Source organism: Bison bison, unplaced genomic scaffold, assembly GCF_000754665.1.
Source record: "Bison bison bison isolate TAMUID 2011002044 unplaced genomic scaffold, Bison_UMD1.0 scf7180017863002, whole genome shotgun sequence".
NCBI lineage: Eukaryota > Metazoa > Chordata > Mammalia > Artiodactyla > Bovidae > Bison > Bison bison.
The window spans coordinates 60,294-88,283 of NW_011493574.1; the positions used below are offsets into that span (position 1 = coordinate 60,294).

The 27,990-nt window shown below is 45.6% G+C and overlaps 1 protein-coding gene across 1 annotated transcript; it reads left to right on the forward strand.

The window, feature by feature from the left end:
* Positions 1–21: 21 nt before the first annotated feature.
* On the forward strand, positions 22–27,990 carry DDB1 (damage-specific DNA binding protein 1, 127kDa). Its single transcript, XM_010833142.1, has 27 exons — positions 22–253; positions 1,484–1,632; positions 2,689–2,805; positions 3,161–3,382; positions 5,425–5,539; positions 6,456–6,553; positions 7,251–7,409; positions 8,010–8,093; positions 8,662–8,778; positions 9,375–9,477; positions 12,095–12,170; positions 12,259–12,367; positions 15,547–15,725; positions 15,823–15,986; positions 16,096–16,203; positions 16,356–16,563; positions 17,576–17,671; positions 17,778–17,889; positions 18,845–18,968; positions 19,293–19,457; positions 20,162–20,256; positions 24,056–24,226; positions 24,526–24,635; positions 24,892–25,061; positions 25,234–25,336; positions 26,514–26,637; positions 27,231–27,990. Exons 1-27 carry the CDS (start codon positions 193–195, stop codon positions 27,312–27,314), a joined length of 3,423 nt encoding a protein of 1,140 aa, XP_010831444.1. The 5' UTR covers positions 22–192; the 3' UTR covers positions 27,315–27,990.

The window sequence follows — 27,990 nt, forward strand, 5'->3', positions numbered from 1 at the left end:
AGTCCTCCAAGAGGCCAGGTGAGGCCGTCCCGTGATGCCCTGCGTCCCGGTCGCTCTGGCCTGCAACGTGTCTGTGGGGCGGAGACGGCGGCAGCGGAGTTCGCCGCGCGGGTGGGGGATCCCAGTCTTTTAGCTCGTGTCCATCCCTCTATCGTTGCGCTTGAGTCCCACTGGGCTGCCCCAGGCCTCGACATGTCGTACAACTACGTGGTAACGGCACAGAAGCCCACCGCCGTGAACGGCTGCGTGACCGGTGAGGCTGCCAGGGCAGGAGACCCCTGTGAGGGAGGGAGCTGGGGGCAACCGAGGCCTAGGGAAGCCCGCGGCCCCTGGGTGGCCACCAAGCCCGCGTCCAGGACCGGGCCCGGGGAATGAGAGGCGCTGGCTGCGGAAGGACCTCCCACAGCCCCCGACTTCAAAGAAGCTGTCTAAACACACGCCTTTTAGGGGAGTAAGCGCCTTTAGGGGAGTCAACGCTGCTTTTGAGGGTCCGCTTTCGTTCTCGGCGGTCACTTGGCCTCGAGGACAGGGACGGGCCCAGTGGGACGGAGAGTGGGGTATGAGTTGATTGTGCGGTGTTGCTTGAGCCGCGAGATTGGCCTCGCGAAAGGGCGGTGGTGATGGCGATTTGGGGGCACGAATTTTCAAGTGGGAGAGCCTGGGAGGTGCAGGAGGTGGAGGGATGTGAAGAATGTCCGCACTCAAGGCGAAAGAGAGGAGTCCGCTTTGCCTGGGGCTGTTGTTTACAAGAAGGAGCTGCTGGGGAAGAGGGTTTAGAATGGCCCAGCCCAGTGCTGGGCTTGCCTTGTTTGTTTGTGCAAGAATTGTTAAGGACACAGATGTTCTGGACATAATCATCTTGAACCAGAATAATCATCTTGAACCAAATTTTCAACAGAATAGGAAGCTCTCAAACTTGTATTTTTATGTAAATTCTAGACATGATTCCAAAAGAAAACTATTGTTTGGAGAGTTGGAGGCGGTGAAGGAGTGTGGATGGGGTTTTGGTAGATTGCTGGGAGGGCAGGCAGGACAAACAAAGCAATATTTTAAGGTGAAGCTCTGAGAATTCATTCTCTTTGTTTGATCTGGTCTGTTTGGTAAAGGTTTTGCAAAAATCCAACTAAGGAACTGACTAGAAAGGAACACTTTCTCCAGCATCTCTTCTTAATTAGAGGATGAGTCGGCCATTGCAATGGGAAAAGTGAAATTCGAGGGCACAGAGCCATCTGAAGGGTTTTCACCGTCATTGTCAGTTGAAGGACATGCTGCTCTTAGGCCCAGGCTAGTTTTCTTAGTCTGATGAGGAAAGTAGCTTTCTTGAACGTACGGAGTAAGACTCTTTGAGGATTTGTTGAGAAGGGAGAGAATGGAGGGAGCCAGAGAAATATGTGAAGTAAATGAGAATTCAGGAGGTTTTAGGTAGAAGTGATAGGATTACTTAGTGCTTTGGCTTCAAAAATTAGAGGATCTGTTCTTGCAGGACATTTTACTTCAGCGGAAGACTTGAACCTGTTGATTGCCAAAAATACGAGATTAGAGATCTATGTGGTCACTGCTGAGGGGCTTCGGCCCGTCAAAGAGGTGGGCATGTATGGGAAGATTGCTGTCATGGAGCTTTTCAGGCCCAAGGTAAGTGCTCTGGGTTGGTTGAGCCCAGCAACAAGGGGAGAACCATTGGTTGTAGTTGAGTTTGTGTTGTTTTATGTCATTGCTCATTTAGGATGGGTGCAATAAGGCCTAGGAGAGAAACTTTTCTCTTTTTGAATGGCAGATTTCAGTTTATATTCTTATTTAATACGTTTCCAAGAGATAGAAGGAGAAATTCACTGGGGAAAAAATTTATTTTATCAAGTTGAATTCTCTAGAAGAGAATATGAAAGCAGTTTGAAATGTGGGTCACCATCCTGTGGGCCATCATAGTGATTCAGAGAGTAGGCTCTGGAGTTAGGGCAGTACACTTTATTCCTTATTAAATCTAACATTGGGTGTCACCTAACCTTTCAGAGCCTTATTTCTGCATCTGAAAAATGGGGATAACAGTATTCAGTCTTCTGGGTTATTGTGAAGATGAACAGCACCTAGCACATAATGAGCATTCACTGTTGCCACTTACTGTCGAATTATTATCATTATTATAATTCAACTGCTTTCATCAAAATAGCCACCACGTTGCTTCATTATGCGTTTATTGAATCTGATAAGAAAGCAGTAGGTTCAAAATTTAAATTATAACCCTTTGAACAAAAAACTCACTTTGTTGGGGTCTGTATTAGTAAGTAAGAAAGACTTGGTAGATGCATTTGAGCTTCCCTTGTTCAGTTTTTTTCTTTTTTCCAAGTACTTGGGAGGGATTAGAGGAGGTGTTACATTCATCTTTCAGAATTTGAATGGAATAACTGAGATTAGCTGACACGGAACTAGATGAATACATTGTTTGTAGAGCAGAGATACAGAATCTTGAAAGAGGACTAAATGTTTACCAGCTTCAGTTCTGACCTTTTGTACACACCCTTAGGGTGTGTGTAACTCATGTCGTTTATTAACATACATGTTCACCATGGATTTTTTTCAGGGAGAAAAGAAAATTCTTGAAGAATTTCATATGCTTAGGGAATGGTGAAAGCCTAGATAGGTATTCCTGTTTTCAAAAGAAATCTATTTTGATAGTATGATGTTGGTTTCCAGGGGGAGAGCAAGGACCTACTGTTTATCCTGACAGCTAAGTACAATGCCTGCATCTTGGAGTATAAGCAGAGTGGCGAGAGCATTGACATCATAACTCGAGCTCATGGCAATGTGCAGGTGAGGTGACTGCTGCAGGCTGATGAGAGTTTTCCAGGTGGGGTTGTCATGATTCGGTGAAGGAAATTGAAGTGCTGGGGCAGCTCTCTCTGTGTGGTTAGAGAAACAAGGAGAAAGCACTAAGGACTTCTGTAGTTTACTCAGAATCCAAGGGATAAGGTAGGTAATAATACTTCGTTGAGATTCAGTGTATTGCAGAAAAGCCCACACTGACATTTGGGCTGCTTGGCATGTCAAAAAGATGGCACTCGTTTTACTACCACTCCTACTAAAGTCATCCTGGGAAGGTGGTACCCAGTGTTCTCTGTCACCCTAGGTGTTGAGGTTCTTCCCTAACCCCAGTTTTATTTCTCAGGACCGAATTGGCCGCCCCTCAGAGACGGGCATTATTGGCATCATTGACCCCGAATGCCGAATGATTGGCCTGCGACTCTATGATGGCCTATTCAAGGTTATTCCACTAGACCGGGACAATAAAGAGCTCAAGGCCTTTAACATCCGCCTGGAGGAGTTGCATGTTATCGACGTCAAGTTCTTATATGGTTGCCAAGCGCCTACCATCTGCTTTGTCTACCAGGTACTGGGGCAGGAGAAGAGGGAGAAGCGATGTGGCTTGGCTCAGTGGGGAGTGCATTTTTGCTCATCAGAATGTCTGGATTTCATGGTAGAATGGGCAGAAGTGTTTAATGTATGTGTCCTGAAATGTTTTGAATGATGCAGTTAGTATGTGTGAGGTTTTGGTTGCACCTTGAGAACAGCAGTACTTACTGTGGAGGCAGGAAACAGTCAGGAGCTTGTAGCAGGCTTTAATCCTGAGATTACACTCTGGGTGTGCGCCTTGGAGATTTTGTAGGGCGACCCAGTTTATACTTTGTCACTTACTGGCATGCTAGGGGATTATTAAAATTTAGCTGTAGAGCAATGATCTGGAAATTGCCTTTACACGCAGTGAGAAATGTGTTGGGGATGCTTTGTGTGTCTTCCAAGAAGAAGTACATTTTGATCAGCACGCAACTTTCTGGTGACTGCTGGCTCTTGACTTCTATTTTAGTCTGTGCCTAAAACTTTTGTAGAGCTGATCCTGGGCAGCTGTTCTCTGGGCCAGATCTCTTGAGGGGGTGGGGGTGGGGGCAGGGTGGCAGAGCACCAGACTAACATGCCTGTATCTTGGTAAAATCTCAGCCTTTTAACAAAGGGCCATACAGCATGAGGTTATTTCAGTAGCATGTGCCTGAATAAATGCTGGAAGGAAGCTTAGTCCAAGTCTTAAGTACTGTGTGTGGGCATGTAAACACTTTGATAGCTGTGTTAAGTATTGGAAATACTGATGTGTTTTTGTATATTTCTTAGTGTCACCTGAGTGTTACAGCTTTGATTCTGGTTGGTATAAAGTTCATTTGAATAGGTTGAAACCAGTTTTGGAGATTTTGTTTAATCTTGTTTATAATACATTAAATATCAGAACTGAAATAAAAACTTAGGATTTCTCTCCCTTCAGTTTTGTAAATATCTGGTCATTAAGACATTGATGTTGGTTATTCAGGACTGACTCTGGGCAGGCTCAGAGCTGCCAGTTATGAATGTGCTTCATTTCCATATGTGGGAAATGGAGGCCCGAATCCAAACCCCATCTGGAACATACGGTGACGTTGCGTCTCACTCCTCATCATTGGTGGGAAAATCCTCATCAGCTATAAATTATTTTTTTCTCCTGTTTTGTGCTCAAAAGTTAGTTTGAAAACTACCACGTGAGGGAGTTCCCTGGTGGTCCGGTGGTTAGGATTTAGCACTTTGACAGTCGTGGCCTGGGTTCAGTCCCTGGTCTGGGAACTGAGATCCTTCAAGCCCTGCGGCATGGCCAAAATTAAAAAGATAAAAGAGAAAGGAAAATATCATGTGAAAGGTAGTCATGCACAGTGCGTCAGGAGCTATAACTGTGATTGAGATGTGGTCCCTGCCTTGAAACACACTGTCGGATTCCTCCCATAACTTCTCAGAGCCTGCCCTGGCCTTTGATGCGGCCGCTCTCTACTGGCCCCAGGCCGGCTCCTTTAGCTTCTTAAAGGTGACTTTGATGGTTCCAGGTCTGAAGTGAGTCACGGCTCAGAAAAAGGAGGGGAAGATGGTGTTGATGACACAGGGTTGGAAGCTGTGACCAGCGTTAGAGGGGCTGCTTGCTCTGTTTTCTGCTGTCGCCCCATCAGGATGCGTCTGAGATTATGTCAAAGTTTTAAAATTTGTTAAATGTATTTCACTTCTCAATGTGTTTGTTTTTCCTCTTTAGCTATTTTGTAAGTTCCTTGAAGGTAAGGAATAGAGGAATACACACACACAAATGTACATATATACACTTATATTTCTGTAGTGGTTAATACAATGTGACATGTTCATTTTTCTACTTTTTAAGTCTCTTTGTTGATTTTGTTGTTAGAAACAGTTGGCCTCAGTCACAGTCTCCCCAGACTATCCCAAGCCCAGCTGGTGGCTGTCAGCATGCTCATGGATAAGGATGGGGAGGCTGGTGTGACAGGAGTGTTCAGTGCTGCCCCCTTCAGGACCCTTATCTAGCCCAGGGGTCACCCTTCCTAGGGACTAACGATTCTACCTTTCCCCACCTAGGACCCTCAGGGGCGGCACGTAAAAACCTATGAGGTGTCTCTCCGAGAGAAGGAGTTCAATAAGGGCCCTTGGAAACAGGAAAACGTAGAAGCTGAAGCGTCCATGGTGATTGCAGGTTTGTTGGGGGACGTAGGAAATAGGCCCTACCCGAGTTATCTGTTGTTCCTTCCCCACCTTCTCTGCCCCTTTATGTCCGTGCTCCAGTGCTGTTGAGCACACGCATTGTTCACCCCTCCCTTATGTCTCCTCTCTTTAATGTGCTTCTCTTTGCTCTTTGCATTTCCGTCTTCAAGTTTGTCTTGTTTTTCACTCTTCCCCACCCCCCCCAAAGTATAGTTTTCCTTTCTTTGCAGTGGTGGGTTTAACTAAAACAATGAGATTGATTTGCTGAGTGGCACAGGGAAAATAGTCTCATTTTATTGTCGGCAAACATTTTTAAAAACCAAAAGAGGCAATAATGCTTATCTTATCTGGTTCCTTTATTTCCCAGATGAGGAAACAGGGCCGAGGGACTTGCCTGTGCCTGTATTTCACTGGCAAAGCCTGGGCTGAAGTCCAGGTCTCTTTGCTGTTTATCCTATATCCTTCCTCAACATTATTGTGTGTTTTACCCAGTAGAGAAATTTTAAAACTCTTAAGTGCAAATTGGTTCTTCTGTATAGTAACTCTGATAATGGGGGAAGTTAAGCTAAGGCACAAGGGGAGAAAGTAAAAACTTTTGGATCAGACATTTAGAAGAGAAAGGGGCAGAATGCATATGGAAGAACACTGGGAAGACTCCCCACCCTTCAGACCATGTGAACTTCAAAAGAGTGGCAGTAAAAATATTTATCAGGAGTACAGAGTGGGCAGCTTACAATTTCTAAGACAGGAATCTCAGAAAAAGGTTATCGTGTTCCCTGGACTTTGATGTCTAAAATAATGATTATCTTCCAGTTTGCCTCAGAGATAACTGGCTCAGTGCCTAAGTTGCCTCAGGGTTTGGCAGGTTCCGGGTGCTCAGCATTCTAATGCTGCCCTCTCTCCTGCAGTCCCGGAGCCCTTCGGAGGCGCCATCATCATTGGACAGGAGTCGATTACGTATCACAACGGTGACAAATACCTGGCGATTGCCCCTCCCATCATTAAGGTGAGCAGCATTCCTTTCCTTTTTTTCCTTCCGTTGTCTCTCCCTCCTAATCCCCCATTGGTCAGAAGGGGATTCATAACTGTCACCTTATTCACTGTGTTTATAAGACTGTGTCGGTCACTGGGAATACAAAGAGAGATTGGCTTGGTTTTGCTAACAGCGAGCTTGCTTGCTAACTTAAGGGAGAGAGAATAAAGTTCAGATTATCCTTTCTATTCACTGGTGCAATCTGAAGAAAGGAGAAATTTGGGTAATTTTGTTGAATGTTAATGTCTTCAGAGCACAAAGCATGTAAAATAATAAAGTGAAAAATACATATAGACTTAAAACATTAGTCATAAAAAAATTCACCTTAAAATATTGAGTCACAAAAATGAAACCTTACGTGTTTTTTATCTTTTGAGGCTAAATAACAAAATCTGTGGTAGCATAGTCCAGGGAATACTTACAGCTGTTTCCTCTTCTATATATTTGTTTTCCAGTAGAATAATATGTGAGTAAACAGTTAAAGTATATTGAGCTCCTTGGAACATTGTCCTCAAAAATCAAACGTCCGCATTTTTGGTCACCTATGTGAGTTGAGTGGATTTCTTGCTCATGAAGTGACTGGATCTGGTAAAGGGAATGGTCTGCTAGGGTTTACTGTCTGGTGTGGAAGATGCTTTATGTCTAATGACTGTGTCTTTCCTCTTGGCAGCAAAGCACAATTGTGTGTCACAATCGAGTGGACCCCAATGGTTCTCGCTATCTGCTGGGAGACATGGAAGGACGGCTCTTCATGCTGCTTTTGGAGAAGGAGGAACAGATGGATGGCACTGTCACCCTCAAGGATCTCCGTGTGGAACTCCTTGGGGAGGTGGGCCTTGTCCCTACTCTTACATTCTGCTAGGTGCCTGGTGACCCCAGACATGTGGTCCCAAACTGCAGCTGGGAATGACATGAGTTGACACCGAACAACAAATGCTCAGTCCTGCTGTGGGAGTTAGTTTTGGAATGAGTAGATTTTAGAGAATCTCACAAACAGTGGAATGCTACCTCAAGTATTAAAAAGAGAAACAGAAAGATACACTATACAATTAAAGGTTAATCTAGGGCTGATACTCAATTATAGGAGGACATTCCAAAATAGTACTGTTAAGAACAACTCAGTGAATTTTAGAGGTCTCTAGCTATTTGGAGCTGTTGGGATTAAAATGGTCATTTAGATCACGCACCTGCAAGACAAATTTACAGATTTTTCTGACTATAGGGATGCAATAAAGGAAGAGTCACAAACTTCAGGGCTTTAGAAACGTTTGTTGAGTGTTACCTGGGGATTTGAAATGGAGACTTCTTTTGGGGACCATGGCTGCAGTTGTTGTTTTTCTAGGCACGGGTCTGAGAGATGGATAGGATGGTGTCTGGATCCCTTGTGAAGTACTTTCTGATGTCTTTCATGCTGCTGATTTTCTTTTAGACCTCTATTGCTGAGTGCTTGACGTACCTTGACAATGGTGTTGTGTTTGTTGGTTCTCGCCTTGGTGATTCCCAGCTTGTGAAGGTGAGAAGACATTTTCTTCTTTCTGGCTTCTATTTTTCAGTCTTCACTGCTTTTTCATCAAGTTTTTCCCCTGTGTTTGGTGCCACTCAGTTTATTCAGTTCACCCGTATCCCTATTATACACCATTTTGCTTGATTGATGTAGCATCCTACCTTGATTAGCTTTTTGTCCTAAATGTTCATTCAGCGGTGTGTTAGGTTTTGTGGATACAATGGTGAACAAGACCCAGCTTATGCCTTCAAATAGATCATAGTCTAATATTCTTTACCCCCTCTAGAATATGAGAATTTGAGCCTTCTCTGCAGAAAAATGCATGCAAACATTTTACATTAATTTCCAAGCTATTCCTCTGAAATCCATCCATGGGATGCCAGATTAGAAATCCTTGACTGGTTAGTGGGTCACCTGTAGGATACCCATGCCCCTTAGTCAGCATTTCCTTTCTGGAAGCATCCACTAGAGCACAGGAAAGGCAGACCTAGTTGGGTTAAGTTTCTTTTGGATGAAAACTATCTCTCTAGGGTGCATCTGGAGCGTTCTAAGACTAAAATTGTTCTTTCTTTTTTAGCTCAATGTTGACAGCAATGAACAAGGCTCCTACGTAGTGGCCATGGAAACCTTTACCAATTTAGGACCCATTGTGGACATGTGCGTTGTGGACCTGGAGAGGCAGGGGCAGGGACAGGTAAGGGATCATCCTGGAAAGGGATAGTTGGTATGGCCACTCAAACTGTGTCCTGGGTCTGCTTAGCTTGAATGGGGAATGTGCACTGCAGATAAGTTTTGAGAGCCTCACTCACTAATTCCAAAAATGTAAGGATTACTGCCATTTATTGGGTGCCTATCTTGGTCTGCCAGGCACTCTACATACATTATCTCTGATCACCCCAGCACCCTTTAGATAGGGATTTTTGGCTATTTCAGAAGTGAGGAAATTTAAGGCCTTGAAGGATTAAACAACTTGTCCAACGTCACGTAACTGCTAAAGGGCAAGTGTGTCTGCCCCCAGATCCTGTGCACTTTCTAGTAAACTAGGATCCCAGGAAGGAAACAAGTTTGCTGGAAGCAGTGGTAGGGCCCTTTTGCTTCTTGGACTAGGGCACCCTATCTGCTTGATAAATGTGAGACACTTTGGAGGTTACCCTCTGCTAATTCTGCATCCTCAAACCTAGCTCCCCAGCAGAGGGTGCTTGGACTTAAATATACCTTGTTTACTTTCTGAGCATCAGTCTAGTTGTATCTCTGGAGGGGGTTATTTAGAAACCTTTTCTCTACTTGCAGCTGGTCACTTGCTCTGGGGCATTCAAGGAAGGTTCCTTGCGAATCATCCGGAACGGAATTGGAATCCACGAGCATGCCAGCATTGACTTGCCAGGCATCAAAGGTAGCCTTTCGGTGGACATAGGATGCAGATCTTATTTGAGTGACTTTGGCGTCATTACATGTCATGAAGACACTTGGGAGCTAGAGGAATGCAAATCAAATGAAGAGAAAAAAAACTTTTAATGCCAAATAAGCAGTGGAAGATTAAATGTATTTAAAGGTTCCAAAGTAAACTTAAAAAAAGAAGATATTGACCAAAATTGGATAATGGAGTAGAGGAATGGGCAATTTAGTGGAAAATTTAATGTTGTTTATATAAGGGAACTGATAGAATCTCTAAAGAAAGAGGAGACTGAGAATGTCATAGAATGAGGTACATATCAAAGGTAACTTCTAGAACAGAAGTACAAATCTTCCTAAATTCCAGGAGAACTCTAATGATCAAAAAGATCAAACACAAACTACATAGCAAAAGACTTTTTTAATATACAAACAGTAGACATAACTTAAAATAATATGATAGAACTCAATGTCAAACATCTGTATGAGTAACTGATACATCAGATATCTACTGTCAGTAAATGTAAATAGGTTGGAATCACCTATTATACGAAGTAGATGATCAGATTGGCTCATAAGGCAAAAACTAATTCAAAGTAGTATATACAACACAACTTAAAAAAAGTAATTTAGAATATAAAAAAGTAAGAAGATGAGAACAGATTAAAAAAAGATTTATGAATTAGGAAGAGATCATAAAACTACAAAACTCAAGAGAATTGAATACCTATAGACAGAACTCATTAAGGTAGGATATAAATTAAGGTACTGAAATCAATAGCTTTCATGTAAAAACAGTCAGTTAGAAGGTGTAGTAGAGGGAAAGAGGCAGTTTACAATGGCAATAGAAAGATAAAATACCACGAAATAAGTTTAACAAGAATTGTGCAAAACTTATTTAAGGAAAACTTTGAAATACTCTTAAAGGATTGAAAGGATAGATTGATCAAATAAAAAAGACATGGTAAGGTCTTATAAATTAATATTATAAAGCTTTTTCTCTCTGATATTTATATTAAAATATATTTCAATAAAAAATATCAGTAGGTTTTTTTTCTTTGACCTGGACAAGTCAAAGTCCAAATGTGAAGCAGAAGATGCAAGGAAAGGTAGGAAAAACTTAAAAAAGAACAATGAGGTGGGTCTAGTCCTACCAGATATTAAAAGGTACTGTTAAACCTTAGAAATTAAAAGTGTAGTTTTGGTGCACAAATAGGCAGGAGTCCCATGAGCAAACTCAAATGTCCAGAAATAGACAAACTTGTACATGGGGCTTTAGTGTAGGATAGTGCTGGTATCTCAGCTCAGTAAGGTAAGGGTAATTCTTTTGAATAAACAGTATTGGGATAACTAGTCATTTGAGAAAAGATAAGTTTGGGTCCATACAGCACAATGTGTGCCCAGTGCTAGACTCTAAATAGATCAAAGACTTAATGTAAAAAAATGAAGCCATGCAAAAGCTAGAAGAAAAAGTTGGTGATTTCCTTTCTAATTTTAGAGTGGGGAAAGTCTTTCAAACTCTGAGTCAAAAGTACAGAAGCCAAAAGGAGACTGATAAATTCAACAACATAAACATAAATACCCTGCTTGGCAGAAACAAAACACTATAAGCTAAGTTAGAAGAAATGGTAAATTAGATGAAAACATTTGTAGTTCATCTTATACACAAAGGCCTAATCTGTCTAATTGATAAAAAAATTTCTAGAAAGACCACCAAATTTCCTGCCCCCAAATTGACAGAGTACATGAATGGACAGATAACAAGCCTAACTTACAATAAGAAGTGCAAATCAAAACAAAATAGTGATACTATTCTTTACCAGATGCCAAAATCCAAGTGTGACAATGTCTGTGTTGGTGAGGCTGTGAGGAAAGGGCATGCTCATTGGCAGTGTCTACTGAAATTACAGCTGATTTACCCTGCAAACCCAGTTCTGGGCATCTGACCCATAGACCTTCATATGTATAAGATGACATAAATACAAGATTATTCATTGTGGTATTGTATATTATGGCAGAATACTGAAAAAGCGTCCATCAGTGGGAACTTGCTAGTAAACTAGTACATCCATAAAATTAAATACTGTGCAGAGGTCAAAAACAAGAAACTGTTTGGTTCTGATAAGGACTCAGACATATATTAGATGAAAAAAAAAATGTGTAGACAGTTGGTGAGAGGCTACTGTATTGGATTGCAGTACAGCATTTATCTATTGAAAAGAATTGGAGGGATAAATTATTATTGTTTACTTATTTGGGAGCTAGGAGAGGTATAGGAGTGAGACTTCTGTATTAAATATTTAAAAAATAAATTTTGACTTTGAGTCATAGAAATGAATTATCCCATCCAAAATCACTATAGTCTCACCCCTGTACTTCTCCTTCCAACCTAGCCTCCAAATGAAAAGCTTTGAAATACTAAGCTCAAACAGTTTAAAAAATACCAAACTTCTTCAGTGTCTTGAAGCCAGGGAGGAACAGAGTGGGTATTTCATCTTAGGACTGACTCAGAGTTTCTTGCTCTTTGTGTGGGGTTAGGCTGCTCCTTCCTTAGACCATGTGGAGCCAGCTGAGTGTTGGTCCATGCTGTGCCTCTTAATCTTTGATTTGTGTTCCAGGCCTGTGGCCACTGAGGTCTGATCCCAACCGGGAGACCGATGACACTTTGGTGCTCTCTTTTGTGGGCCAGACAAGGTAAGACGAGTCAGCTCCAAGCATCCATGTAAAGGTTGCAAGGTGGGGCAGCTGGTCCGGCTAACCCCAGCCTTCCCTTCTGCTGCAGAGTTCTCATGTTAAATGGAGAGGAAGTGGAAGAAACCGAACTGATGGGTTTTGTGGACGATCAGCAGACTTTTTTCTGTGGCAACGTGGCTCATCAACAACTTATCCAGGTAGTAACTGAGGAAAGGGCAGGCCCCATTTATGCATCAGTTTGACCTGGAGTGCATTACAGAGCACCACTGGATTTTAAAAGTCAATTTTTATGGCTCTAAACGTAATGTAAAAAGGCTTGGAAAAAAATTGAAATTACCTGGAGAATCCCAAGGACGGGGGAGCCTGGTGGGCTGCTGTCTGTGGGGTCGCACAGAGTCGGACACGACTGAAGTAACTTAGCAGCGGCAGCATCAGCAATCACCCATTACTGAGAACAATGTAACTCTTTTTTTTAAACTTTGGAGTTACTCCTTTTAGTTTTATTTTTTGCAAATGTATGTACAGTCGGCCCTTTGTATCTGTGGGTTTTGCATACATGGACTCAACCAACCACGATGAGAAGTATTTGGGGTGGGAATTCCCTGGAGGTCCAGTGGCTAGGACTTGATACTTGGACTTCAATCCCTGGTCAGCAGACTTAAGATCCTGCAAGCCACTCGGTGCAGCCAAAAAAATAAAAAATTGGGGGGAAAAAAGTCAGAAAGTTCAAAAAGCAAAACTTGAATTTGCTTTGCACCAGGAATGGCACCCCACTCCAGTACTCTTGCCTGGAAAATCCTATGGACGGAGGAGCCTTGTAGGCTGCAGTCCATAGGGTCGCTGAGGGTCAGACACGACTGAGCGACTTCACTTTCACTTTTCACTTTCATGCATTGGAGAAGGAAATGGCAACCCACTCCAGTGTTCTTGCCTGGAGAACCCCAGGGACGGGAGAGCCTAGTGGGCTGCCGTCTATGGGGTCGCACAGAGTCCATGGGGTCGCACAGAGTCCGACAGGACTGAAGTGAGTTAGCAGTAGCAGCAGCAGCCACTGTCTACATATCATTTACATTGTATTCACAGTTATTTACATAGTATTTACATTGTATATTGTATTGTAGCTTCCCTTGTAGCTCAGTCAGTAAAGAATCTGCCTGCAGTGCAAGAGACCCAGATTCGATCCCTGGGTTGGGAAGATCCCCTGGAGAAGGAAATGGCAACCCACTCCAGTATCCTTGCCTGGAAAATCTCATGGACAGAGGAGCCTGGTGGGCTGCAGTCCATGGGGTCACAAAGAGTCAGGCACAACTGAGCAACTAACACTACATTGTATTAGGTATTACAGATAATCTAGAGATGATTTAAAGTGCACTTAAGGATGTGAGTAGGTTATAAGCAAATACTGTTCCATTTTATATGAGGGACCTGAACATCTGTGCATTTGGTATTGACTGGAGATTCTGGAACCAGTCCCCTGCAGGTACTGAGGAATGGCTGTATGTTGTATTTATTTACATTTTCTATTATGGATGGGATCATTGTATGTGTGTGTGTGTGTGTGTGTGTGTGTGTATATATATATATATATGTATTTGGGGGGGCAGGGTGATATTGTTTTAGCACTAATTATATCCTGTCATCTGAGACACATTTTCCACTCATTTTAATAGTAATATATACTTATTTGGAAAATACTGAAAAGCACAAAGAAGAAAAAGATTAGTCATATGCTACCATCCCTATATGACTTTTGATAGCACTTCCAGTGTACTACTTATAACTAGAGTTCTAACTCTGTTCAGATACTTATTTTAACTTTTTCTGTGGTAATGGGGATCATATAGCCCTTTGGTACTTGTGAGCCACGAGACCCTGATTTCTTTGCACCTCTCAGGACCTGGCAGGCTGAAGTTTGGAGTGACCATGATGCTCTTGGTTTTTTGCACACCCTCCTCACCCGGGAGCCGTCTCCACACTGAGCAGAGTCAGTATTTGCCTGTCGTGGCTGTAGCACTTGAGGGCCTAAGGATTACTGAACTCCATCGTTTTATTCTCTTGGTCTTCCTTTTAGCCAACAGGCAGTGGTGGGTTTAGTTAAAAACCAGAGGGAAGGTCTGTCACTTGGTTGAACAAGTGTGGGAAGTGCCCAGATACTGACTCAGTGCTTTGTCAGTGTTTTCTAACTGGGACCTGAATCCTGGCCCCAGCTCACATATCTTATTATTCAAGGGCCTTCCTCTTTTTTAATTTTCAGAATTATGCTGCTGCACTGGTTTTGTAATTTGTATTGGACCGGACCCTTCAAAAGCTGATTTCCTATTTTATTCCAGCTCAGTTATTACTAATGATGGGCTTCTTTACCAAATGGAAAGACTAATAACTCTAGGAAGTATTATGTAATCCCATTGTAGTTCATTAGTATCAGTAATAGCTTGTGGTATTTTTCTGCATCTCCCATAGTGTTTATCGGAGAAGGCAATGGCACCCCACTCCGGTACTCTTGCCTGGAAAATCCCACGGACAGAGGACTGGTGCACTGCAGTCCATGGGGTCGATAAGAGTCGGACACGACTGAGCGACTTCACTTTCACTTTTCACTTTCATGCATTGGAGAAGGAAATGGCAACCCACTCCAGTGTTCTTGCCTGGAGAATCCCAGGGACAGCGGGGCCTGGTGGGCTGCCGCCTTTGGGGTCGCACAGAGTCAGACACGACTGAAGCGACTTAGCAGCAGCAGCAGCATAGTGTTTATAATTCTAAGGGTCTTTCTTTAAGTAAAAACTCAATTTTGATAAATAAGATATACTGATATTTACTAAAGAATTTTATGTGATTTTAATGGTTCATGCATAGTAAAGAACTTGCATATTTTAAATTCTTCTGGCCGTGCTACAAGCTTGCAGGATCTGCGTTCCTTGACCAGGGATTGAACCTGCGGCCTCGGTAGTGAAAATGCAGACTCCTAACCACTGGACCACCAGGGAATTCCCAGAAATTGGATATTTTAGAGATCTGATTTTGGGGTTGAGAAAAACAACTAGACTGGTAGTTGCAGGGTCCTACTCCATTGATACCTTTCCATAGGGTGCCATTTGTGATACCCAAGCCTTAATCAGAGTGAAACAGGACACGCCTTCTCTTTTTCAGGCTGTAGTATATGAGCTGTAAGCTGCTTGAAGCCAGTCTTCTTCAAGGCTTCAGTTAAAAATGACATCTTTATGTAATCGGTCATTGTGGAACTTGAAAAAATCTATATAGCAGAGGAGGACTTCATACCTTATTCTTAGGGTTCCGTGAGGGCAGCATTTACCACCTTCTCACCTCTGTGTAGATAGATCCCTGCAGGGGCTTGGAGACATTGCTCTTTTTTCTCTAGATCACTTCAGCATCTGTGAGGCTGGTCTCTCAAGAGCCCAAAGCACTTGTCAGTGAGTGGAAGGAGCCTCAGGGCAAGAACATCAGCGTGGCCTCCTGCAACAGTAGCCAGGTAGTAGTCGCCGTGGGGAGGGCCCTCTACTACCTGCAGATCCATCCTCAGGAGCTCCGGCAGATCAGGTGTGTGTTTCTGTCTCTGCTCTTTCTGCCCTCCCCTCTTCTCTGGGACTTCTTTGATCCCTGGAGTCCTTTCTGTGCCATATTCTTCTCTGTTCAGCCACACAGAGATGGAACACGAAGTGGCCTGCTTGGACATTACCCCTCTAGGAGACAGCAATGGAATGTCCCCTCTTTGTGCCATCGGCCTCTGGACAGACATCTCAGCCCGAATTGCGAAGCTGCCCTCTTTCGAGCTACTGCACAAAGAGATGCTGGGTGGAGGTGTGTTTCTTTTTTTTGAGGGCGGGGGGAGGGATGTTTCTTTTCAAGGCCTGAGTTAGGATCAGAATCAGGATTTGGAACAAGCGCTCAATGTACCTCTTTCTCACAGAGATCATTCCCCGTTCCATCCTGATGACCACCTTTGAGAGCAGTCACTACCTCCTTTGTGCCTTGGGAGACGGAGCACTCTTCTACTTTGGGCTCAACATCGAGACAGGTGAGACTAGCATGTCAGGTGAGCGGCGCTTTGGAGAATCTGGGGTATTGGAGTCGGCAGAGTTCTTAGCTTCAGGGTGCAGCTTTTGAACCTTCACAGTCCAACTGTCCTGTTTTGTTTCTGTTTTTCTCTGGATGCTGTTCTTTCTGTAGGCCTGTTGAGTGACCGTAAGAAGGTGACTCTGGGCACCCAGCCCACGGTATTGAGAACTTTCCGTTCTCTTTCAACCACCAACGTCTTTGCTTGCTCTGACCGCCCCACTGTCATCTACAGCAGCAACCACAAATTGGTCTTCTCCAATGTCAACCTCAAGGAAGTGAACTACATGTGTCCCCTCAATTCAGATGGCTATCCTGACAGGTGAGCCTCTTTTTCTTTCTTCAGTGAGAGCCAGGACGGAAGGCGTCATGACCCTTCCCCTCCAGCCTTTTTCCAGTGACAAAGCCAGTGACTGGCTGAGATAAGATGTGTAGAACAGAGATTTGCAGACCTGCAGTAGAAATACCTCGTAAGCCTTTTAAATGTGCTGAATTGTTTTTGAATCTTTCTTAGAGTTTGCTTTGGTAGATCTAGGGTTGGGCCCCAGATGTGAATCTGTATTTTTAGAAAACCTCTTAAGCAATTCAAGTGATTGGTCAAGTTTCAGAGTTCCTGTGGCAGAGATCATTCATTATGTGTTCCCCTGGAGCAGGGATTCTCAAAGTGGCTCCCTCACTGCAGCCATGGCACCAAGTGGGAACTCTCTGTTAGAAATGTACATTCTCAGGCCTCGCCCATGGACCCACCAAATCAGAAACTCCAGGGGCGGGCCCAGCGGTCTTAGCTTCACAAGCCCCACAGGTCGTTTTGATGCCAGCGTGGTTTGATAGTTCGAGAATCACTGTTCTATATCCGAATGCTACATGTTAGTGTTAAACAGATAGCTGTTAAAATCTCAGCCTAGACCCAACCAGACCAATTAAATAAATCTTGAGGGATGGGACTGGTCTCCAGGTGTTTTTTAAGAGAGCTGTAGTTGATAATCACTGCCCTGTAGTAAATTAGTGTAATTCTGCCTTGTTTTTCTTCCTCTTATGGAGTTGCCTCATAGAATCCTTTTCTTCCTTAAGTGTAAGCTTAAGTGAAGTCGCTCAGTCGTGTCTGACTCTTTGCGACCCCATGGACTGTAGCCTACCAGGCTTCTCTGTCCATGGGATTTTCCAGGCAATAGTACTGGAATGGATTGCCATTTCCTTCTCCAGGGGATCTTCCTGACCCAGGGATCGAACCCGGGTCTCCCGAATTGTAGACAGACACTTTACCATTTGAGCCACCAGGAAGTCCTTCTTCTTCCTTGGGTGTACTCAGTCTAAACCCAGAACCTTCTTTCCAGCCTGGCACTGGCCAACAACAGCACTCTCACGATTGGCACCATCGACGAGATCCAGAAGTTGCACATTCGGACGGTTCCCCTATATGAATCTCCCAGGTGAGGGGCAGGGTAGGGGAGCTGCAGGGGACGGGGCCCTGGGGGTTGGCGTGCAGTGCTTCAGCCTTTTCCTGAGGGACCCTGTTGTTTGATGCTTGTTCTGTAGGAAGATCTGCTATCAGGAGGTGTCCCAGTGCTTCGGGGTCCTCTCCAGCCGCATTGAAGTCCAGGACACGAGTGGGGGCACAACTGCTCTGAGGCCCAGCGCCAGCACCCAGGTGAGGGCAGTGGTGTGAGAGCAGCGGCAGACTGTTCAGAAAGGGTCAGATAGTAGATACTTTAGACTTTGCAGGTCACATGATCTCAGTCACAGCTACTCGCCTCAGCCATTACAAAGGCGTCTGTAGACAACAGGTGGGCATAGCTGGGCTCCAGTAAAACCTTAAACAAATAGGCAGCGAGCTGGATTTGGCCGCCTCGGTAGAGACTTGAGAAGAACTTTAAATAAGTGTGGCTTCGGTGATTTTGCTACTTGGTACCCTTGCCTGATGAATAATTCCTTTCCTCTTATTATCATTTTGGGTACTTTGTGTCGGGTAGGGGTAGCAGTGTCATACCATAGGTAAGAGCGTGGGACTTGGAGTCTGACAGAACTGGCTCCAGGGTTTGTTGCTCGCTGTGTCACCTTGGGCAGCTTCAGTTTTATCATCTGCGAAATGATAATGGACCGTCTAGAGCCGCACATCACAGACCCAGTGGAGATGTTAACTGGTCGTTTTCTTCCATGTATTCTCTGCCTTTCTTGCTTGTAGACATCCATGGTATGACTTCTTCCCTTAACCCAGAGTAGGTCTTTATGTATTCATTTTTATTTGCAGTGGTTTCCTGCTCTTCCCATTGAGAGAGGTGGAAGCCTGTCACGTTATTAGGTCGCCTGGGTTTCTTGTTAGCTTTCTTGATTGACTTGGCATCACTGTTTTAGTGCTCTTAAGTGCCCTTAGATTCTGGCAGTGTTTTGGACTGCTGTGTCAATTCCATATGGAGTCTGGATCCTTAGCCTCAGTCCCTGTGTCCTCTCTGAAACCCTTTGCACTTGGGCTCTGTGCAGGCGGCCAGCCTCAAGTTTTTCTCGTTCAAACTCTGTCTCTGTTCTCTGATCCTGTCTGATGCTGACACTGCTCTCCCAGCACCCGTTCTTTTGAGAGGGGTGATGTGTGTTCTCTCTGTTCCCAGGCCCTGTCCAGCAGCGTCAGCTCCAGCAAGCTGTTCTCCAGCAGCACAGCCCCTCACGAGACCTCCTTTGGAGAAGAGGTGGAGGTGCATAACCTCCTTATCATTGACCAGCACACCTTTGAAGGTGCAAATGAGCTCTTTCTATCATGCTGTACCTACATCCTCCCTAAGCTAGGCTCTTCTGGGCTCTGCTGTATTCCAGAATTTGATAGACACTGGCAGACTATCCTAGGAGGAGAAGAAAGGGTGGGGCCTCAGAGTTGGCTGTGAGTTCAGAGTACTGGGCCTCTTCATGTCAGAATAGGCTGGCGAGGAGACAGGAGTAGTAGACACAGTACAGATGCCTTCTGTACTGTGCTCCAAGATGAGCTGTGGACCTCACAGAAGTGCAGAAGCACCCATGCGTGGGGGTCGTCAGTCAGTCACCTCTCTACTATTCTTCTTCTAGTGCTTCATGCCCACCAGTTTCTGCAGAATGAGTATGCCCTCAGCCTGGTCTCCTGCAAGTTGGGCAAAGACCCCAACACGTACTTCATCGTGGGCACGGCCATGGTGTACCCAGAAGAGGCAGAGCCCAAGCAGGGTCGTATTGTGGTCTTTCAGTATTCAGATGGTAAGTGGACACAGTCTCTGGCTTTTGAGAAATTTAAAAACTGGGAAAGGAAGCAGACAGACAGTTTTAGGTTTTAGACTCAGTTATGCAGAAGAACTTGGGTTAATTGCAGTGACACGAGATTCAAGATGTTTCTCACTTAAGCTGTTGATGGTCTGAATGAGTTTTGGAGTATGTGAGCAACGGCACAAATAAAATCTGCCCTTTTTTCTTCCTTTTTCACTCTTTGAAAGGAAGAGAAAGGGAGAGGCGAGCAGAATGAGAGTTAGGAATTCTGGTAGGACTCTGTGGTGTGTTTTCCACTTGGCTGCTCAGCCTTTTAGGCCCTCTTCCCAGCATCAGCACTTGGTGTTCGTTTCTGTATCATTTCTTATCTCCCCTACCCATGATGGCTCTGAAGACTAGCTGTCAGCCCCCAAATCTCAGGTTAGATGGCTGAGGTGGAGTCTGGTCTCCATCTTGAAGGGAGATCCAGAGTCCCAGGTGGGAGGCAGATCCAGAGTGCTGTCTGGAATCACTGCGTGTGATGGGGTGGCCCACACTTCTAGAGGTGGTTAACCCCAGTATATACAGATTCTATATTCTCTGCTTTGAAATGAGGGGTTTGGAGGGGCAGGAATTAGAGCTGGGGGGGGAAGCACAGGATTCTTCTGATTAAAGTGTGGGCTCATGAAGGAGACTGAAGGGTATCTTTTCTCCCCCAGGAAAACTACAGACTGTTGCTGAAAAGGAGGTGAAGGGGGCCGTGTACTCCATGGTAGAGTTTAACGGGAAGCTGTTAGCCAGCATCAACAGCACGGTGAGCCCTCCCTCTGGCCTCAGCCTCAGGCCTCCGTCCACAGATCCTGGTTCCCATGCATTTTCTCCCTCTGGTCTCGGCCTCAGGCCTCACACCTCTGTCCAGAGAGTCTGGTTCCCTTGCATTTTCTGAACTGCATGTGTGTCACAATTTTAAGGGTAACAGAGTAGCGAGTAGAGACGATGGAGCTGGGAATATGGAGAGCTGGGGTTGGACCAGACACCAGATTTGGTTCTGTGAAGCCCTGTACGTATCGTTCTGTGGGAATTGAGAAGAGTGTAAGAACTGTGGTCCCTGCACTTAGAATGTGTCATGGCATGAGAATATTTCATCTGTGTGGGACAGAATGAGCCAAACTGCATTCATCCTGAGTAAACCCCTTAAATACTAGGCCTGTGAAATTCTTCACTTTTCTTCTGGCATGACCCCACCTCCTCCCTTGCCAAAAAACAAAAAAAATTATACACGGTCAAACAAATTTGGGACTTGCTGTATCCTGTATCTTCTGCTTAGAAGCTTCTCAGTGCATTGTAGCATATGAAAGATTCTGAGAAGATCAAGAGTAGAGAAGCATTGCTTAAATACTTCTTTTTTTTTTTTCCAAAGAAAAAGCAGCTTTATTTATTTTTTGGCTGTGCTTTGCAGCATGTGGGATCTTAATTCCTAGACCAGGTATCTAACCTGCAACCTTTGCAGTGGAAGCACAGAGCCTTAACCACTAGACCAGCAGGGACATCCCCTTAAATACTTTAACTTGACATTCATTCAAGAAGTACTAAGTGAGCACTTGAAGTATACTAAGCACTGTTTTGGTAGTTGGGATGAGGCAGTAGATGAAATGGACAAAGAGCTAGCCTCCTGGGGCCTGTGAGCAAATAGAATATATATGTGTATGTATGATGAGAAGCACCTCGTGAAAAATAAAAACAGGACAAGAAGCTGACAGAGTGCCAGCGTGAGCATGGAGGTGGCGCTGTTTTGTCGTATGGTTAGGAAGGTTCGCACAGTGGCTTTGGGGCAGATTTCTGAGGGAAAGGAGGGAGCCAGCCATACCTTGATCTGGAAGAAGACAAGTGCCAGGAGTCCATGGCCAGCCTGCACCCAGTGTGGGAAGGCAGTGCTGGGTGCTGGGAGATAAGTCGGAGAGGCAGCCAGGAGCTAGCACGTGCGGAACCAGATAGGCTGTGTGTTTTGGGTTTGTAAGGACTAAGGGTTTTACTCCGAGGGGATGGGAACCTCTAGAGGGTTCGAGCAAATGCATGACGTGACTGTAGTTTTATATATGTATACATATATATATATTTATGATATATATAAAATATGCTGCTTTACTTATCAGGCTGTGTCCGGTCTTAGTTGTGGCACACAGGATTTTTGTTGTAGGCGCGGGCTCTCTAGTTGTGGCGTGGTGGGGTTTAGTTGCCCTGCGGCACGTGGGATCTCAGTTCCCCATCCAGGGATCGAACTCATGTCCTCTGTATTGGAAGATGGATTCTTTTCCTTTTTAAATTTATTTATTTTTAATTGAAGGATAATTGCTTTACAATATTGTGTTGGTTTCTGCTATATGGAAAGTGGATTCTTAACCACTGGACCGCCAGCGAAGTCCCTGTAGTTATATTTTGAAAAGCTCACCGCGCATCTTGGAGAAGGTGGTAGAAGACCATGGGTAGAAGCAATGAGATCAGCTCAGAGGCTCTGGTGATGATCCAGAGAGCAGTGGACGGTGCTGGGAGCAGTGTGCTGACAGAGGAGCTGAAGGGAGTCAAATCCCGCAGATGTTAGTATTGAGGGGCTGTAATGCATCACTTCGTGGGAAATAGATGGGGAAACAGTGGAAACAGTGTCAGACTCTTTTTGGGCTCCAAAATCACTGCAGATGGTGATTGCAGCCATGAAATTAAAAGACGCTTACTCCTTGGAAGGAAAGTTAAGACCAACTTAGACAGCATATTCAAAAGCAGAGACATTACTCTGCCAACAAAGGTCCGTCTAGTCAAGGCTATGGTTTTTCCTCTGGTCATGTATGGATGTGAGAGTTGGACGGTGAAGAAAGCTGAGCGCCAAAGAATTGATGCTTTTGAACTGTGGTGTTGGAGAAGACTCTTGAGAGTCTCTTGGACTACAAGGAGATCCAACCAGTCCATTCTGAAGGAGATCAGCCCTGGGATTTCTTTGGAAGGAATGATGCTAAAGCTGAAGATCCAGTACTTTGGCCACCTCATGTGAAGAGTTGATTCATTGGAAAAGACTCTGATGCTGGGAGGGATTGGGGACAGGAGGAGAAGGGGACGACAGAGGATGAGATGGCTGGATGGCATCATCAACTTGATGGACGTGCGTTTGAGTGAACTCCGGGAGATGGTGATGGACAGGGAGGCCTGGGTGCTGCAGTTCATGGGGTCGCAAAGAGTCAGAAACGACTGAGCGACTGAACTGAATTGAATGAGGGCTTAAAGATGAGTCGTGAGAAGGGAATAAAGGGTCAAGTGTTTTGGCCTGAGTAACAGAGATGGTGTTGCTGTGTACTGATGGAGGAAGATTGTGAGTAGGGCAGGTTTGGAGAGTAAGGGAAAACTGTATCTTTACTCACAACACTTCTGACACCATGTGTGAGGAGTTTTTATCCCTATGACAATCAGTTTTCAAACTGGGGGGTCCTATAATTTACTTGAATTCTGACTTTAGCTACCCAGAGTTGGAGTCAGATGTCACAGGTTCAAGGGCTCGGTCCCACAAGACTGTCTTTATTCAAACCCCAGCCCAAGTAGTGTTACTCAGACTTCTCTCTGACTTGCTACTAAGTTAGGGTTCCCACAATCTCTTACCACCCTTAGGTTTCATAATTTGCTGGAAGGGCTCATGAGACTCAAAATGTTTACTTGCATTTACCGCTTCTTCACCTCACTCTTGGAAGTCTGGAAGCCCAGTCCAACTGGGCTTATCCTAATCTGTGGTGTTCTGGGCTCACTTGACCCAGAACAGGAGTTGTGGTAGCCATTGTGATTATTACGAGTGAGCCTTGGAGTCACACCTGTGGAGCTAGTGTTCTTTGAACACATCTTGAGAAATCATGGCTTAATATATTCTTCCCAGGAGTGCCTGTATGTGCAGAGGTGTGGGTGGGGCCGCCTGGACCCCGAAGGATCTGCTGGGACTGGGCTGTGCCAAGTATCTGTTCATCTGTCTGTTGATCATAAAGCATCTTCGTTCTTTTGGAGATATGGTTATAATGGAAGAAACACTGCAGTGAAGAAAAAAGGGGCATTTTTTTCCCCTTTGGGTAGAGGGGTGGCCAGAGACTAGTTCTTTAGAGTGAGTTTCTGTTGGACTTTTCTATTCTATTTTCTTTGCTCATTGGATGAACATCAAAAGGTGCCAGGGATGTATGTGTTTTGAGAAGGGTTCAGAAAGGGCAGTTTGTTGGGAGGTGATCTTGTTTCTTTCTGATCAGGAAATTGGAAATGGATCTTCTCTTTCTAGAGATATTTCTTAGACAGTTACCAGACTTCAGTTACAAAACCATCTCTTGTCATTTCTATAGTGTTACTTGCTTTACTATTTACTTAGTATTTTTCTTTATCCTGAGTTATTCTTTTTTTTTAATATAAAGGAAAACTTTGTAGTATTAAGTTTCATGTGCTCACTCTGTTTTCATCTTTCATGAATGTGTAATAATTACAAATGCTCACGCGAGTTCCACAGCAAACCATTTCACACCCCACACTGCACTGGGGTAAGTGGTGCAGCAGATGGAAGGCCCCTGGGGCTGAGAGAAATGCACTGCCCCCCTCTCCAGGTGCGGCTTTATGAGTGGACGACCGAGAAGGAGCTGCGCACGGAGTGCAACCACTACAACAACATCATGGCGCTCTACCTGAAGACCAAGGGCGACTTCATCCTGGTGGGCGACCTGATGCGCTCGGTGCTCCTGCTGGCCTACAAGCCCATGGAGGGCAACTTCGAAGAGGTAGCCGGGGTGTGGGCGGTTGGCTTGCTTAAGCTGGCGGTGAGGGGTGATGAAGCCCAGTGTGGGCGGAAACGTCATCCCTGGAGCACACGTTGTGCATCCGTTCAGTCTTTTTAGAGACCCCCAACTTGAACTCTGAGTAGGCCCTGTTTCAGGACCGTGTTGGCCAGGCAAAGGGGAGACTCTATAGAGGGGCGGTTGTTAAACACAGGCAGGGCAGGCACTTGGCCAAGTCTCAACACTGGCTTGCATGCAAACTGCTGATTGTATTTCCCCTCTTGTATTTTGTCTTTTTTAAGATTGCTCGAGACTTTAACCCCAACTGGATGAGTGCTGTGGAAATCTTGGATGATGACAATTTCCTGGGGGCTGAAAATGCCTTTAACTTGTTTGTGTGTCAGAAGGATAGGTGAGTGGCCAGCTGTGGGAGTAGCCTGTGGTAGGTGAGGACACAGGGCCCTCACAGGCTCGCATGCGCCTCTTCACAGGGGTAGAGGGTATCTGTGAGAGAATCAGGCTGCAGAGATGGATGAGCCTCTTCAGGCTAGCTCCTCTGTGGAGTGGGTGGGCCCACCAGGGAGTCTGTCCATCACTGCACGCGGTCCTTGGGGCCCCAACTGGGGGGACAGGAGGCCTGGGTTGTGAGTGTCTCGCACCCCTTGCAGCGCTGCCACCACGGATGAGGAGCGGCAACACCTCCAGGAGGTTGGGCTCTTCCACTTGGGCGAGTTCGTCAACGTCTTTTGCCACGGCTCTCTGGTTATGCAGAACCTGGGCGAGACTTCCACGCCCACGCAGGGCTCGGTGCTCTTCGGCACGGTCAATGGCATGATTGGTAAGGGTGGCCCTGTGAGGCGTGCAGCCTCCTTCCCAGGGCCAGGGGAGAGCAGGGTTTCGAGAGTCGGTGGCCAGCTCGTCCGTCCTCCTGCCTGGGCTCCCCTTGGCAGGCAGTGCTCGCTGTGGGTTCTGGAGCGCCCTGTAGCTTTCGGTTCCCTTTGCTTCCTTAGGCCTGGTGACCTCATTGTCAGAGAGCTGGTACAACCTCTTGTTGGACATGCAGAATCGACTCAATAAAGTCATCAAAAGTGTGGGCAAGATTGAGCACTCCTTATATCCTTCCCAGAGGTGCCCCCTTGCTCAAAAACATGGCCTGGCCCAGGCAGAGAGCACATTACCCTGAGCGGCCTCTGGAAATTTGTCCCTCTAGAAAATGTCTTGACTAGGTTCCAGTGGGGAACAGGCTATGTAAAAACTTCTCATGGAAAATTTCAAGCACACAATAGTGGAGAGAATCGTATGAGTATAATGAACCCCCATGCACTTATCTCCCAGTTTTATTGGTTCATCTTGAAAATGTACGTTGAGGTTCATGCCCTGTGTCTGCTTCTGACCCTTTTGGCGTTGCATGTCAGACCTAAGTTTAGATCACAACTTAGAACATCCTTTCAGAGATGTTGTTAGGGGCAGTGGTGTTTGAGGACCCTCGCTAGAGAGGCTAAATGGAAAAGGAGGGGAAAAGCAAAGAAGCTGTAAATTCCAGAAGCCCAAGGGTCAGCCCCCTGGCCACTGAGGGTCCAAGTACTACTGGAAGTTTGTTTATTGTGGGAGAGGGACGAGGAGCCCTTGGGCTCTGGAGGGGATTCTGCTGAGAGTCTGTTGTAAGGCAGGTAAACCAGCTCTCGCCAAGGAGGGAGGACGTAGGCTGACGTGTTGGTGTTCTGCTAACCCACAGGACTTTAGGCACATCTCTTGTTTCACTGAGCCTCAGTTTATTAATCTGTGAAGGCTAGACTTAAAGAGCAAGCATGTGAACTGGCAAGCATCCAGTTCACATGGAGCACTTGTTAAAAAAAAAAAATCTGTACATGTCCATGCTCTGAACTAAGAGTCATCTGTATTCTATTTTAATTTTTTAATTGTTTTTGGTCTTGCTGTGTGGCTTGCAGGATCTTAGTTCCCTGACCAGGGATTAAACAAACCCATGCCCTCGGCATTGAAAGCCCAGACTCCTAACCACTGGGCTGCAGGGGAAATCCCTGTAATTTTTAAAAGGTTATTTTGATGATTATTCCAGTTGAGAGGATCATTGGATTAGGTAATGATTTATAGGTCTTTGAAATTGCAAAACTGTCCAAACAGCTGTGATATTTAGTTGAACTTGTTGTTTTCTGTTCTCCTCCTGATGATTGCTTCAGACTGTGGTCTTGTGCACAGAGGTGGGGATGAGTTCGGAGAGGGTATTTATTATTTCCAAATGATCAGCACATTCCTTAACTCATCTGTCCACTTGGAGATCCTTTCATACTGAACGAAAAACAGAACCAGCCACCGGCTTCATCGATGGCGACTTGATTGAGAGTTTCCTGGATATCAGCCGGCCCAAGATGCAGGAAGTTGTGGCAAACCTACAGGTAAGCTGTGCCACTGTGCAGGGTGCAGCCCCGGGGCCAGTGACTCAAGTCCATTGCAGGGCCAGGCACGCCAGGAGGGCTCCCCTCCCTTGGTTCCCGCGTGCTAAGAGCCCTTTTTAAAGTTTTCTTCTACCCACATGGAAAGGTAGTGTCCAAGGGCAAGGAGATAAGGCTGAGGCTCGTGGGTTCCCTCACCAGGCACCAGGCACTGTAACTTTAGCAACGAGGGCACCTTCGGGCATGTCTGGGATCCCTGGAACATCCTTAGGAAAGGGGGCAGGGCCAGGATCCTGCAGGGAAGAGGAGTTACCATGGTGCTGGAGTTTGGGGTATTGCCTACTGGAGGTGGTGCCTCTGGCAAACAGCCGGGTGGAGGTGGATGTATATACTGGGTGGCAGCCTCTGGGCAGCTTTGCTGCCAGCAGACCCTGCTCACCTGGACCCCCAAGGAGAAGCACAGGCTTCTGATGATTAGTCTTTGCTCCTGCCATGGCAGTGTGGCGCACATACTGTTGTGGGCGTCCCCTTCCCCAGGGAGGGAGAGCCCGCTCTCAGCCCTCACGGCCTCCCCTCCTCCCCTTTCCTCGTTGCAGTATGACGATGGCAGCGGGATGAAGCGAGAGGCCACTGCAGATGACCTGATCAAGGTGGTGGAGGAGTTAACTCGGATCCATTAGCCAAGGGCAGGGATCCCTTCCCAGACCCTCTCTGAAGGCTTTGCCCTCCTGCTCTCCTCCTCCCTGCCACTGTCTCTCGGCCATGGGAAGCCTGTCCCTAAGCCCCAGAAGCCACAGCCTACCTGAGTGGAAATGGGGATTTCGTAGAATGAAAACCAGTTCACTGGAGACCTGGCAAGGGCTGAAGGTGAAATGTTTTCTCCCTGGATTTTTACCAGTCTCACATGATTCCAGCCATCACCTTGGGCCACCAAGCCTGGATTGGTACAGCCAATTGTCCTTCCAGGGAGCAGTTTTGCAGCTCTTTGGATGAAAGGAAGCTCTGTGTGTGTGTGTGTGTCTCCCACACTCATGCATTGTCCTCACTATCTTTTTATTTAGGTTTGGGGTCGGGGAGGGTTGTGGGTAGGGGGAAGGTGGGGCGGGAGGGGTTCGTTGTCTTTGAGGTGAGAGCTTCCTTTGCTTTCTTCTGTTGCCTCTGAGAGCTTTGGGTCTGGAGGGCTGACCACCAGGCCATGGGCTGCCTGAGGGTAAGACCTGCAGATGGTGGATGATTTCCAAGCCACAGCCTTTTTGTCTCTGGGGAACTGCCTTCTTCAGAGGGAAGGAGGTGGGGGGACGTGAATTGGTGGTTAGTTTCTGAGTTTTACCAAATAAAGTAGAGTCTAAGAAGAAA